The sequence below is a fragment of the Cryptotermes secundus genome, unplaced genomic scaffold (assembly GCF_002891405.2).
Source record: "Cryptotermes secundus unplaced genomic scaffold, Csec_1.0 scaffold414, whole genome shotgun sequence".
Classification (NCBI taxonomy): Eukaryota; Metazoa; Arthropoda; class Insecta; order Blattodea; family Kalotermitidae; genus Cryptotermes; species Cryptotermes secundus.
In genome coordinates this window covers 902,125-917,740 of record NW_019743151.1, presented here as the reverse complement: position 1 = coordinate 917,740, position 15,616 = coordinate 902,125, and the positions used below count along the sequence as shown (strand labels likewise).

General features: G+C 37.9%; 2 protein-coding genes across 2 annotated transcripts in view; both read left to right on the top strand.

Annotated features, from left to right (window-relative positions):
• Window positions 1-464: 464 nt before the first annotated feature.
• Window positions 465-887, top strand: LOC117283042 (secreted RxLR effector protein 161-like). Its single transcript, XM_033755256.1, has one exon. It carries the CDS (start codon window positions 465-467, stop codon window positions 885-887), a length of 423 nt encoding a protein of 140 aa, XP_033611147.1.
• Window positions 888-2,076: 1,189 nt separating this feature from the next.
• Window positions 2,077-15,616, top strand: part of LOC111873850 — a gene marked incomplete at its 5' end in the record, with an annotated part of 63,007 nt that continues 49,467 nt past the window's right edge. Inside the window, 5 exon segments of the mRNA XM_023868881.2 lie at window positions 2,077-2,174; window positions 4,375-4,508; window positions 4,614-4,835; window positions 9,404-9,925; window positions 14,332-14,373. Of these exon segments, the coding sequence (XP_023724649.2) occupies window positions 2,077-2,174; window positions 4,375-4,508; window positions 4,614-4,835; window positions 9,404-9,925; window positions 14,332-14,373 (1,018 nt within the window).

Genomic DNA, 15,616 nt, shown 5'->3' with positions numbered 1-15,616 from the left:
AACATGCAAGAAAGTCGAGAAATGAAAACACCCATGGCCACGACCCCACAAATGACAAAGGAGAAAATGACATAAGATTTCCTTACAGAGAAGCTGTAGGAAGCCTGCTATATATGACTTCTAAAACCAGACCCGATATGGCATTCACTGTAAATGCGGAAAGTCGAAGNAAGACAAATAGAGGAAATTTTGCTGAAATTGGAAAATCAATTCCAGAAAACAAAAACCAAAAATCCAAAAGTTTATTTAGGAATACAAATTGAGAGGCAACCAGATGGGATACATATCTCTCAAACGAACTATGCAAGCCAAATGTTGGAAAAATACAACATGCAAGAAAGTCGAGAAATGAAAACACCCATGGCCACGACCCCACAAATGACAAAGGAGAAAATGACATAAGATTTCCTTACAGAGAAGCTGTAGGAAGCCTGCTATATATGACTTCTAAAACCAGACCCGATATGGCATTCACTGTAAATGCGGAAAGTCGAAGCTTGGAAAATCCTGACAAAATAGCTATTCAGAATGTGAAAAGGACCATTAGCTATGTGAAAGGTACACGAGATTCAGGGATAAAATATACCTCATCTGACTCCGAAACTGTGAAACTGGAAGCATTTAGTGATGCTGATTATGCAGGGGATGTAAAGGATAGGAAGAGTGTAATGGGATATGTAATTATGATGTCAGGGGCCCAATATCATGGTGCTCTAGGAAACAGTATTGTTGCATTATCAACCACTGAGGCTGAATATATTGCAGCAGTTGAGTGCTGTAAAGAATTGAAATATCTAAAGACGTTGATAGAGGAGTTGACAGGAAAAAGGTGGAAGCTGAACTGTGCCGACAATCAGAGTGCAATCAAGCTAATAGAATCTGGATAAGTAACACGTAGGAGTAAGCACATAGACGTTAGGTATCACTAAATAAGTGAACAATTGAAAGAGAAACTTCTCAGTGAAATACTGTAACACTGAAATGCAGGTAGCAGACATTTTAACAAACCCGCTATCACCAGAGAAATTTACCAAGTTTAGAGACATTATATTTAAGAAGAAATAAGTCTGATTTTGATAAGACTGAGAAAATTTTAATTACACATACATATACTAATTTTGTAATCTGAAGACCAAAATTACTAAGTGTTATTCAATTTAACTTTGTAAAACAGCTAATAATGTTAACAACATTTTGAAATTAAGGAGGAAAATGAGAAATGTGTTCATAACATTTTGAAATTATGGAGGAATATTGAGAAAATAGTAATGTAAAAATGTTCATGTTGGTAATAGTGATCTATATTCATTTGTTTTTGTTTTGTATTATAATAAAAAAGTTTCCTCTCGTACAATATGGCTGTTAAGTGATATGTAAGCACGACACAAAGAAAATCAACACAAAGGAGTATAAAATCAAGTAAACTGATAACATTCAGACACACAACTGTAAACATGGCTTCTTGGTAAGAGTCATGAAATTTTTGCTCATTAGTTCTGCAATACTACATCTGCCTTGTATTCTGTTGACCTGAATTAAAGATTTATAGTGATCAGGTTTTCTGAGCATCTCAGCCTCTCCAGATGAATGCATTATGGAAAAGAAAAAAATAGTCACCTCCTTTCCAGTTCCTTCACTTCACTTCTGGATTGATAGGTTGACCACCTTGAACTTCAGATATGAATAAGTGAAGTCATCTGTAAAGCCACCAATCAGTGAACACTTATGAATAAAAAAGAACTCTGTTTTCATGCATTGATTGTGCTGTCTCCTGCACTGCTCTGTGCTTGACCAGAGCCATCGTAGTACCTGGGCTGCATAAAGAACCATTCACTTTAATATCTTTTGCACTGCAAAGAGCTGTGTGGTCAGTTTATAAAGAGGTCAATGGTCCCTCATATTGTCAACCTGAATAAATGCTTGGACTATCTTCTGTAGTCACCTTGGGCCATGTAATGTAGCATTTATGTACATTAGTGCCTGTCAGATAAGGATCTTCTGTCAGGTGCAAAAGTGAAAGGCTTACATTATGATTATAAAAATTATAATTCAATGAATCACCGTTTTTCTTTACAGGGAGGCTACAAATTGCAAGTGCTGGATGCCTTACAGAGACCAGTTCTTGATCTAACTCCAGTAACAGCAGATTCTGAATTTGTTAAAAATGATGTGACGTGAGTATTTTCTATTAGATGTGTATCCTTAAAGATACTTCTACCAGAGCAAACTTCCAGATGACCTTGGTTATATTTACACATAATAAGTCAGTTGTTTCGGAGAAACGTGTTGCCTCCATTCAGGGTTGAATGGTAAACCACGGAGCAGACCAGCATAAAGCAGGTTGTAAGCTGCTTGCTTCTTTGCTTGTCATATTTTTGAACCCTGAAGATGGATGTGACATGTTCCTCTGAATTGCTGGTTGGCATTGTGTTATATCTCAGAAGATAGAACTCAAGAATATTATGGGCATATTTTTATAAAGGCTCCACAGACTAGATAAATAGCTCTCATGAACTGGAACTGGCTTCAGGTCATAGTTTGCTTATCCTTGTCTTAAAAGTACCAGGTAAATATTTGTGCCTGCTTAAATGTGGAAGAACTCAGAACTTTTCTACATACTGTATTTATGGATTTTATTTAATTCTTAGAACAGACAAACAACTGTTGTTTGAGATTTTCACTGTGAAGATTCCTACTGTGGTTGTATAAATTATGACATACATGGCGTATAACACAGAAGATCGTAATAATATGAAACAACTCTGATTTTCCTAAATATCGTTAAGCCTTCTTGTGTTATGTATGATATATTCCTCAATTGAAATTTTCTCATGTGTGTTGTATTTGACATATGCTGCAAGCACCTTCCTGCAGCAAGCCAGGCTTCTGCCTACTCCCCCTGAATTTTGTGGGGGGGAACAAATTTGAAATAAAGAGGGAAGTATTCCAATTATTTACCAAGAACTGAAATAATTTTAGAATATTATTATATCCTGAATAAAAAAGCATCTGACAACTTACATACTTAAGTGGCTTCAACATAAGTTTGTATCTTTTTTTTTTTCATTTACCACCTCACATTCATACATTCATGTTTTTACTTGCACTTAGTTCATTTCCTGTGAGTGATTCCAGATGGTGGGAATGGCTGTCTTCTATAGCTGGCTGATATGAATGACTAAAAAGATAACAGAAATTGAAATTTTGGCTGAAAAATAACGTAACTTGGAAATGTCAGGAAATTTTTGTGACATGGGGAAGGCAAAGCCGCATCACCACATGCTTCTCGCAGTCCCTGATAACAGTTTTGTGCACTACGACCTCGTGCAACTTAAATTTTTATCCAGGAGTGTTGTTCATGTTTTGAAAACATGTTGTTAGGGTGCTTGAACGGGCCTCCTGCACTTCAAGATGATGCACAATGCAACTCAATGAAACACAACCACAGCCACTCACTGCACTACTTCAACTGAACTTCTGCTATCAGCTACAGATGGCGCCAGTGCCACCTGACGCACATCTTTCATGTTACAGCAATGTTGCCACTACTTTTTATCCAACCCTTGTATTTGAATTTTATGCTTCAAATGATTAAAAATGTAGGCAACATACAGAACTTCTTGTAATACTAAAATTTATTCATACAAATACATAATCTTCACCCAACAGTTCAATGTAAGTAATCCAGTATGCACCTTCCCATGGGAGGGCTCTTACAGAGTAGTCACACAGGTAAAGATGTGGTGTACAGGACACAGTGGAACCCTAGATCAAAGATGATGATGGTACACCGTATCTGGGAATGGCTCAGGAGGAGCAGCCTTAAAGAGAGGTCAGTGGGAACAGTTGGACAGTAATCACCATGAGAACTGAACCATGGGGAGGGAGAGAGCAATGTATCATAAAGACCCATTGCTAGGCGATGACTGCAAAATAACAACAGCCGCTGCTAAGTAAAGACTGCGCAAACAAGCATGTTTCCACAGCAACAATTACACTGCAACTGAGAAATTGTGTTTTTCTGTACAGACCATGCCGAAATGCTATAAGAAGGACAAGTAGTGGCAGTTAGTTAGAGGATGACTGTTACAGTTCAAGAATGCAGAGAAGAGGAACATCTGTTGTTGGAAACCGCTATAAAGCAACGCCTAGTGAAGACTGTAACAGATTGAGAAGATTTATTGTGTCCTGTAGTGATTGTGAATTGTAATGAGTTGTGTAAAAGTTCAATACATCTGATTACCAATCCAAACCCTGTCTATAGTCACTCTGTCATGTGACAATACTTTGCTAATGTTGCATCATTTTATGTGGTTCATTTTATGTCAGAAGCTGAGCTATCATCAGATATATTTTTGACTGTTCTTCACACAGAGCACAGTCACATTTGGTGCAGCTGCCACCTGACTTCAACTGCAGTGATTGTACAATACGTCTGATGAGGCAAGCTGAGGAGTGGGGTAAATCCTACCGTTTCTGGTCCTGTGCTGATGTTGATATCCAGTCAAGTAAGTAGAATATGCCACCTGTTTCGGCAGAATATTTTAACAAACTCTCATTAGAACAGGCTTCGATATTTTAGAATTACTATTGATGGAAATTTAATTTTGCAGAAAAAGAATTTAAAGAAGACTGCAGTGGTCATGGACGCTATCTATTATCAAAATGTCGCTGTGATCGACTATACTATGGTCCTCGCTGCCAATACAAGGATGAGTGTTTTGACAGTAATGACTGTGGAGACAGAGGGATATGCATTGATGTTGAAGCCACTACATCCCCTCGGAAGCAGTGCTATTGCGAGCTAGGGTGGTATGGACCAGAGTGCATGAAGCGTGAGTTAATTACACCTGACAGAAACTAGAATAAATTAAAGTCATTTGATTCATTTCAGCAGCTGTTAACATTCATAAGGATGGAAGAAGAACTGTGTTGTGCCTTAATTCCTTGAACTTTCCTGTGTGGATGTTTCTTCCAATTGTTTGATTTCAAATTTCTTAAGTATTTACAGAATTTGTCTTTCTGAAAGATATTCACTATAAAAAATAATATGCACACCATCGAAGTGATCCTAAACTTCAGTTGGTGCACAGATGAACTTGCATAACCCTGCAAGTTATGTAGACTGTACTTTTTTCAGTTTCATGCATTGGCTGCAAGAGCTGATGCATAATTGAACTGATTCTATAAATAAACATACATAATTACTAACCTTAAGATGGTGTGGTTACTTTTCAAGTACCCACCTTCTGAATTTATATACTTATTTTATTTCTGGAAATCATTTTCTTAAGTGCTCTCAGTTCTCTTCACACTGCTTNACTGGTGTGTGACATCAGTCCCGACTCAGCCAGCGAGTTCGGCCTCTACTGGCTCAGCGGTATCTCGATGCTTCCCCCATCTACCAGAGGCGTTAGAGACTACTGTTGGGTGGGAAATGTCCTGAATTTGGCTCAGAGGTCCCCTTGAGACATGAGGTTCTTTTACGTGCCGTAAAGCTACGACACGGGACCCATGGCTTAAAGCCCCTCCCGGAGGACTTGTTCCCTGAATTTTTCCCCCCTTAAAAATTCCACGACCTCCGCCGGGTTTGAACCCGCGTACCTTGAGTCACGAGGTAAAATTATGTAACACTCATATTTATTACTTCAACATGAATGTCCAACAGAACAAGGGAATAATGGACAGACCTGTGTTTCTTCACATAAAGGCCAGAGTTACTAAGGCATTTATTCCAGAGATACATAACCTGTTTGATTTTAGCAGAAAATAAATTAGGGATCAGTGTTTACACCCATCAGCACACTTCAGATTTCAGGTCTTCATTCCAGAAGTATTTTCCTTTACTGTTGATCTCTGCTTCAGGAACTGAAAAAGGGCAATGCCCTGTGTATCTTGAGACACTATCAATAGCAACTTCCTTGCAGACTGCTGCAGATTTCTTGCCAGTACACCATTGAGCCTGGACCTTGTGCATAACTGGAAGTTACTACTCTTCTAAATCAGTGAAGAAGCAGTAATCAAGCAAGCAAAACGGTATATTGTTGAGACAGATGTCTCATTTGGTCTGACTCTTACATGGAGAAACAGAGAATTTGTCTGTTATTCCTTACTGTTTTCGATATCTAGGTTGAAGTAACAAATATGAGAGTAACACATCCCATGATAATACTTAATAAACCTATACACAACTATTTATTTATCTGTTTTATTTGTTTATTTTCTTATTTATTTATAGTCCTGTGATAGTTTATTATCTAATTTGATCATCTTTTATGATAGTTTTTGTCTGTCTTGATACTCATTTTTATTATCATTGGCAAAACTTTCTTCTTGAGCCAAAGCCTTCTGAAGAAGATACTGCCAGATGTTTCTGTTCCTGGTCATGCATCATGAAGCAGACCATCCGTTTCTCACTCCTTAGGATTTCACAACAATATTCTTTTTTGACAGAGCAAGATCATCAGCCTTGTGTCCAGTCCTCAGCCTGGAGGATCAGGTTCCTGTATTTATGTCCCACATTAATAGGATGGCCCAGTTATACCTCCAGGAGCTTAGAGCTAAATGAATTGAGGATTTTGTCTTCTGGGGTATGGGAAGTCCATTGAATTTCAGGAGACTACATGGTATTACATTGGCTATTGGGAAAGTAATCTTCATTTAGTTTAGACAGCTAATGTAGAAAGGGGGAGAGTGCGCACATGTGAGGTAGTGTCACCTGATTCATTGCCTTGTAAACCACCATATAACTGGTCACCTAGTGTTTGTTCTTGTGTCTAAAGAGTGAGTTATGATGTATACTGCAGTTGATAATCCTGTCAGCTGCGATATCTGCACTATTATCCATTTTCTTCATGCTAAAAACATGAATGCTGTGGAAATCCATCGTGAAGTATGCACAGCAGGTTTACAGCCAAAATGTAACGAGTGAAGGGACCGTAAGACATTGGTGTAGAATGTTCAAAGATGGAGGAACAAATGTTCATGATAAAGACCAAAGTGGTCAGCCATCTGTGGTGAGTGATGATCTTGTTCAAAGCGTTGACCAAAAAATTTTCAAAAGATAGTGCATCACAATTTAATAAATTTTCTCCTGAATTTACACAAATTTGATGCACCATTCTCTATGAGATTATCACAGTTAGGTTAGGCTATCACAGGTTTTTGCAAAAGATCGGTTCTGAAAATGTTCAAGGGTGCGCACAAAATGCAGAATATGGCTTCAGCTTTTGACACATTTTTAGGGCAATACCACAAAGGTGATGAATTTCTCAATAACATCATACAAACAACAGGTGACAAAACCTCGGTTTCATTTGTGAATGTTGAAACCAGAGAGCAGTCAAGTAGTGGATGCACACATTCACGAAACTAGCCAAAAGTTTAAACAAACGTCTTCCTGCCAAAAAGCTGATGGCAGCTGTTTTCTGCGACAGCAAAGGAGCGCTGATGGTGGAATTCATGCAAAATGTGACCACAATGCCAGAAATGTATTGGGAACACTAAAAAAACTACTTAGAGCTGGCCATTCAGAACATAAGGCACAGAATGTTGACAGCTGGTGTAGTGTAGTGACAGTACGCTTCTGCATACAGTTGCTTGCACTCGAGACTTGCTGGAACATTTTAACTGGGAGTTGTTTGACCACCCTTCTTAAAGCCTTGATCTCACCCTGAGGGATTATCACCTGTTAACCTGCCTGAAGAACAGGTTGGAAGCACAGCGCTTCAGCAATAATGAGGAATTGATGGAAGGTGTCAAAACATGGCTGAGCTCACAACAGACTTCTTTGACATAGGCATACAGAAGCTTGTCCCCAATATGGCATGTGCCTCAATTCTGTCGGTAACTGTTGAGAAGTAGCTGACAGTTATGTATTTTTTGTATACATATTTTTTTTTCTCATTCCTTATTTTGTTAACTCACTGGAAGTTACTTTCCGAATAGCCCTCATATATCTCAGAAGACAGAACTCTTCATAATCACTGCTGCGAGAACCTCACATCCTACTTATGTGGATTAGACTTGCACCTGCCTGCTTCTACAATATAGTTATGTATTCACTAGTGTTTGTCACATCCTTTAGTATTATCCAAGAAAGGACTAATCTTCACTCTTAAATAGATATTCTCCTAGGCTAATCCTTACTTATTACTTTACACAAAAATATTGTCTACGAGTATATTATTAAATATGGGTCAGCTTCACAACAATAAAAGGGAGACACTTTCACAGGAAGCATCCTCTCTTCTTTCAGTCTGTTTTAAACTTTCACCAGTAGCAACGACATTTCCAAAATTTATTTAAATGAGGCTGCCAAAGAAATGTCTTTCACAATAGCATTATGATCCAAATTTTATGCATCTAAATATAATTAATTCCCCACTGATGGTGTCTCCACCTTAATGTAATGATGGGGTTTCAGTGTTCCTGACCCTGAGAGCTATGCCAGTGGTGGTATAGCTACTGGTAGGGTTACCCATGCTGCACAGGTCAAGTGGAGGGAGCCAGATGAAGAGGGATACCCTGGTCCTCCATGTTGGGGCGTTTGGAATGAGGCTGACAACCTCACATCATAAAAACTAAATTGTTCAGAAACCAGATAAACAGCCTCAGATGGATGGATTGAACGGAAATAACATCAGCAAATGAGCTAAAAGGATGAGGAGGAAAGATGAAGAATAGAGAAGAATGGAGGCAGATTGTTCAGGAGGCCAAAGCTCACCTTAAGTTTTAGCTTCAAGGGGAAGGAAATATAGTAATTAATTACAGCAAATATGCCTTGTATTAGATAGTCCTGAAATAACTTATATACTGGGTCCTATCCTTCCAAAACTCGTTTGCACGCATCAGATATTGTCTCACATGCCAACCAACATCATTTATATGAGTACAGTCATATTCACATGAACAATCAGAGTAGGCTTACATCACATTTGTGTGTGGTGACAGAGCAAAAACAAATTTGAGGAGAAGACGGATTATTATTTGGGTTCAAAAGTTGCTATTATATTTTGAGTTATTTAATTTTTTGTTTTTGTTTGTTTAAATGGTACTTACTGTGAATTAGGGCCTCGTCATAGCTCAAGTGGTTAGTTGCTGGCTTCCCACCGTGGCGGCCAGGGTTCGATGCCGGGTCTGGTCAAGTGGGATTTGAGGTGGACAAAGTGCAGCTGGGGCGGGTTTTCTCCGAGTACTTCGGTTTCCCCTGCCAGTCTTCATTCCACCAATTGCTCCACAATCACCCTCACCTATCATCTGGGGCTGGTAGAATAGGCCAGAAGTGGCCGCATTACAAGGGACTTAGTCCCACCCCACTAGCAATAAAAAAATACTTTGAATTAACAAATCCTTATGCTAACTAACAGTCATATTAGTAAAGTTTTACTGTATGTCCATATAGGTTCTCCAGTCAAATCGATGGATCTGGACTTCACTGCATATAGCAAACGAGATTTGAGCAACACATTCACCCTGTACTGGAGAATCCTGAAGGAGCAGCAGGAGTTGGAAGTAGTAATGGTTGTGAATGGTACAAGTTATGTAGGTCTGGGTTGGCGGCCACGTCATCTCACAGCTTCATGCCGCAACTTCCCATATTTGGAGGATTCAGGAAGCAAAGATGGGAAACAGGAAACTGAAATAATAGTAGGTAAACCAGAGCCTGAGAGTCATCCTGAACCTTCAGGTAAACCAGAACCTACCAGTGAACCAGAACCAATCAGCAAACCAGAGCCAACTAGTGAACCAGAGCCAAGTAGTGAACCAGAACCAAATAGTGAACCTGAGCCAAGGCATACAGAGAAATCCAATCATGGCAAAGTTGTTTCATCTCGTGAAACCAAGAACTACAACAATTCATCAAATACTGACAAGGATGTGACTGTAGAAACAAGTGTGTCCTTCAGAGTCAGTTCTTCTCAAGGTAAGCTCATACTCTGTCATGCACAAATTTTGCTGATGTGCTCTTCAAACAAGACATGGTGATGTCAGCAATAATTGCTCTTTGCTTCATACTGAACTTAAATATTGACTGACAGACATTTTATATTTATGTTCAAAGCATGTATGTTAAAGCTAAAAGAACTGTTAGAGTCAATCGGCAAAGGAACTGACTACCTATTCAGCACGTCACCACCTTTTTTTTTTCTCAGATATAAACCACATGGGTGTTAATTGATTAATTATTATGGTGTTTAGAGACATCTTCAGCTGCAGACTTTACTCACCATCAAATGAAAGAAAGAAATGATCATGGATATGTTAGGTAAGGTTTTGAAAGAATTGAGTTGTAGTCTATTTTAAGACATAACCAGGCATTTGCCTGGAGAGAATGAAGAAAATCATGAAAAAAGAACCTGGTCAGGTTTTATAGCGGTTTAGCTGATATTAGAACCAGGTACAATCAAAAGCAATTCTAGAATGAAAATCACTTTCCTCTACATGTGTGTATGCATGTTTGCACATGGACACACGCATCCAGTTACTCTACAGCAATTTTATCTTTGTGGTTGGGTGCTGTTTGCACATGGACACATGCATCCAGTTACTCTACAGCAATTTTATCTTTGTGGTTGGGTGCTGTTTGCACATGGACACATGCATCCAGTTACTCTACAGCAATTTTATCTTTGTGGTTGGGTGCTGTTTGCACATGGACACATGCATCCAGTTACTCTACAGCAATTATATCTTTGTGGTTGGGTGCTGTTTGCACATGGACACATGCATCCAGTTACTCTACAGCAATTATATCTTTGTGGTTGGCTGCTGTCATGCGCATCAGTTTAGTCACCAACACTATATCTCTATAAACTGCTGGCACGATTCCATGCATTGACAATCATGTGTACCATTTCTCTCAAAAATAGTTCAACTCAAGGAGGAAACAGTAGGTTGAATGTACTAAGGAATTCTTGTATTTTTGAGAATACTGCAGGGAAAATGTGGTATCCATTTTAAACCTGTAAAGATAAGCTGAAGCTGAATACATAATTAAAATGAGTGGAAAGACATCCTCCACTTGGGTACATATATTTTATAGATGCAGTCTTTGATGTTTTGCATACCTCATTGGGTATTTACTGTAGAATCAAAAGCATACATCTGCAACTGCAATTTGTTAATCGTACCACAGATATACCAAATAGATTCATAAATTACTTGTCCTTTATTTTGTTAAATTTTCCAATATTGATAAATGTTTCAAATTGTAGATGTAGCTTTTAACAGTATCTGCATATTGTGTCATGTAACAGTAAGCCATTTTTAAGAACAAGGAAAAAATCTGATATGAGCTTCACACGAAGTATCAGTTATATCAAACCAATATTGACCAGAATTAAATTTATATGTGAACTTCTAGGATAGACTACCAGTGTCCAATTTCATCATAATTTGTTGAATAGTTTTGGAAATGAAACATACACACAGGCCACCCCCTGAAATACAGTGGAACGTCGGTTAACAAGCACCTCACATAACGAGCAAAACAAATCGTAAAGAAATGACTTGCTTAACGAGTGATGTTTCGCATAACGAGTGACGAGAAGGAAAGTCCTGGATTGTGCGCTTGCTACATCAGTCTGTGTTTAGCACTCGTTCTGCTAGCATCTTAGTGTTGCTTGTGATCACACATTTTTCCAAATTTGTATTTAGGCATATTATTTGTAATTTTTTTTTGTGCAAAGTTTAATAACCCTTGCAAAAATGTCCCCGAAGAAAAAGCTGCAAAAAGACAGCCATAAGAGAATAAAAATAACCGTAGAAATGAAACGCAAAATAATTGAAAAGTAAGAACGAGGTGTGAGCGTGGCTGATCTAGCACGCACATACAGTCGGTCTACATCAACGATTTGCACTATCCTCAAGCACAAGGACAAGATTAGGGAGACAGATGCTTAAAAGGGAGTGACAAGAATATCTACGCAACAATTATGTATTCTCGATGATGTTGAAAGGCTGCTCCTTTCTAGTAAAAAAGAATTAGATATGTATCATAAATAATAAACTTATTATTTCGATTTTTTTTTCTGCAAATCGAATTCGCATTCCAGGTTGGTTCAATGCGCACAGAAGAAAAGATGAAGATGATTCACACTCCTTAACACTGTATATATAATTTTCTTTGAATAAACGTTATACATAAGAATTGTTTAGTATTTTTTCGGCATGGAATGCATTATTGTATTTTACATTAATTTATATGGGAAAAATTGTTTCACATTACAAGTAAGATTCTGGAACGAATTATGCTCGTTAAGCAAGGTTCCACTGTATATTCACTTTGTGCAGAAACACATACAGTACATAGAATACATACGGTCCAGCCAATTCTGAGAGATGTTATTAAAGTTGAGTCATTTTGTGTAGTCTCTCTTTTGTACAGACACAGTATATTGTATCATGCAGACCCATTGCTGGGAAATGGTCACAAAATGATGCCTATTGCAGGGGCAGTGGATTCTTAAAAGATGGTGTTACACAACCCATTGCTGGGTGACATGAACACATTCCCCTGGAAACAGTTAGAATGTGAGAATGAACGGTGTTTTCTCTGTGGTCCATGCTGACGAGTTATCTTGAAGACAATTGGGGTGACCTAGACCAAGTCAAAACGTGTGTGGAGGCAGGGTCGAGTATGTCCACCGTGATCCTGCGAGTTGTAGGAGGCGATGAAAAAAGATGGCCCAAATCTGAGAGAGTAAAATATCGTCACGAGTACCAAAGGACTCGGACCCAAGAAAGACTGCGCTGGCAAGGGCCAACAGCATGTACAAAAAGACAGACCAGTCCTTTCTTCAGAGAGGGCGCCCCACAAAAACGAGACCGTAACTGTTAAACTGTAATAAATATCTGGTCATGACACTAAGACTTAGTGACTGACTGACCATCAGTCGCAATGTGACTTTGACTTTTGACCAAGACTCAGTTGAGAGTCACTTTTATATGGGCATCTGTGAAGAGAGGACCTGAGCTGGAGGCAGATGAATAGCCATTGTTGGAGCTGTTACCAGGAAACTTCTAGTAACAGACAGAGAACACTGGACTGTATGCTCTAGTAAACTGTAAAGTGTGGAAGTAGTGACAGTGTTATAGTTATTTGTACTTAATGACCTGTAAGTGGGCAGTAAATCTGTCCGCCAATCCAAAACCTATCTATGGTCACACATATCACATGACAGTATATTAACAAAGTATCTGCATCTCTTATGCTGGATAAATTAGGTGATAAGGTATACATGATGCCTGACATCTATCGGCCTTAGCAACATATTGATTATTCATTTGTCCTGTGTAATATTTGTCAGATATCAGCTCCTCAAAACTGGCCAGATGCTTGGCTGGGGTTAACAAATCCCACATCATTAACTGTTTATATGCATGGGTTTCATACAGAGAAAAGACAAGCCATACATAAAAGTTTAGTTGGTCATTACTCGGTAGCTGTTTATAGTGGTTGTAAGAGGTTCAGTACCTCTAAGAAGAGAGCCCAACAAAGGATGTATTTGTGATCCTGGTCCATCCATTTCCCATTCTCAAAAGTTCCCTTAGATACTTGTATTGTCACCATTCCAGTCTTTGTTGAGTTTGCATGTGACAACATTCCAAGAGTGAAATGCTGTATGCATTTCTTATTTCTCCATCCAAATTCATTATGTATCTAATCCATTGTAATCTCATTTATTTCATTATCCAGGTGACCTGTGTAAATTAAAAACTTCCTTGTTAAATAGGTAATGTACTTAATCCTATTAACATCGAAGTATTTTTTTAAACATTTTATTTTCAGACTTTGTAATTTATGTTCATCACTCAAAGCAGACCATATTTTAGAGCCATACAAAATGAACAAAAATTATTGTTTTATATGTCTCCCTCCATATATGTAGTTTCACTTATTCATGGTGAGTTCAGAACCATGCACTACCATTAATTTTCTTGAAAAGTTTCCTGTGGTGCATCTTCAAGGTCTTTCTACATATTCTCAGCACATAATCCACAACTTGCTATTTTTCTGGCAGCATCTTATGAAATTGATCAACCCCCACTCTCCCACATGTGCACAGCCCATTTGCATTCATACCTGCCAAAAGAAAGTTATACGATAGTGACATTAGTGAAGCAGGAAAGATGTGAATAAAGGAACAAATAATTCATAGTTCACTGAAAGCACACATGCATATATTTACAGAGTTCATGACCTTATTTTAATCATCTTAGGAACATATCTCGTATGAATACAGAGGTAGTGAGTAATAAACAGAGATTTAAAATTCCAAAATAGTCATAACTGTTGAAACATAGCGTTTTTTCCCTCTTCTTATCTAGGTCGCAGAAAGAGGGGAACTTCAAAAGAGAATAACACCCAAAGTAAGTACCCTGCCACATTGGTATGTTTAGTGTTACGTATATAAGATATATAGGCTAATGAATATATGCTTTGGAAATAAGTCCAACTTGTGTGACTGACTTAGTGAAGTGCATAGCTGCTCATTGTACATAAAGCAAGCTCTGTGTCACATCAACTAAACATGTAAAAATGCCACTTGCTGCAAGTGTTTAGAAGTATAAAACCATAACATAATTATACAGTGCTGCCATGCACCAATAAAAATGCAGAAGTAGCTTATAAATTAAGGCAGGCAGTTATGCTTCAAATTATAGCAAAAGTGAAAGGTTACTAGGTGAATGGTTAAAAGAAGTATACTTATGGAGTGGACTAAATTGTTGTTTATTTCACAACAGTGATGCAATATTTTTCACCTACCCAAATGTTCACATATATTTGCTGGTCAGTATTAAAAATATTCTACTCTTCTGCTATATAATAAAAAAACTGCCATTTAATTCCATCCTTTGTCTACTCTTTGCAGTAAAAGGTAAATTTGTCTCTGTACTTAACTAATTAAGCACTATGCCATGAGGGCGTATGGGGGAGTGAATGTATAGATCTACATTTTCTTGACCTTGGTATTAGCTGAATGTGACCTTAACAGAGGTAAAGGAGTGAAGTATTGATTTAAGATTCATTAGGTGTATATAATCTTTCAGAAATTAATATGCACATATGTATATATGTGTGTGTGCATGTGCATGCATATATACTTATGTATGAAGTGCACGTGCGTGTGTGTGTGTGGGGGGGGGGCACACACAACATATATAAATTTCATATTCTTCAGGATGAACAAAAAATACCTGTGCATCTGTAATCGTCAACTTAAACTTCTAATACAATTATTTCATATATAGTATTCCATTTGTGCTAAAAGTTTGTGTGAATGTTATTAAAATTTCTAATTTCTAATAAGTAATCAATGAAGAGACCGTGTTACTGGAGATGGTTCAGGAATCTTATCAGTAATAATGGAGAAGATATTGTGAACATTAAATTCTTCACAGATGAGGTATGGTTCCATCTGTTCAGTTATGTCACTAGCCAAAATATGTCTGTTAAGCACAAATCCACATGATTTTAAAGAGAGATTCCTGCATGATGAGTAGGTTGATGTGTGGTGCACAGTATGAAAAAATCAGATAATCTGGCCCATATGTTTTTTAAAGCATCATTTCTGAGTGACAAAATAATTTGATTCATTATCTAAAAATTGCC

What these genes read in the sequence shown, in the direction of transcription:
- LOC117283042 (XM_033755256.1), top strand. Translation starts at nt 465, where the DNA reads ATGGCATTCACTGTAAATGCGGAAAGTCGAAGCTTGGAAAATCCTGAC.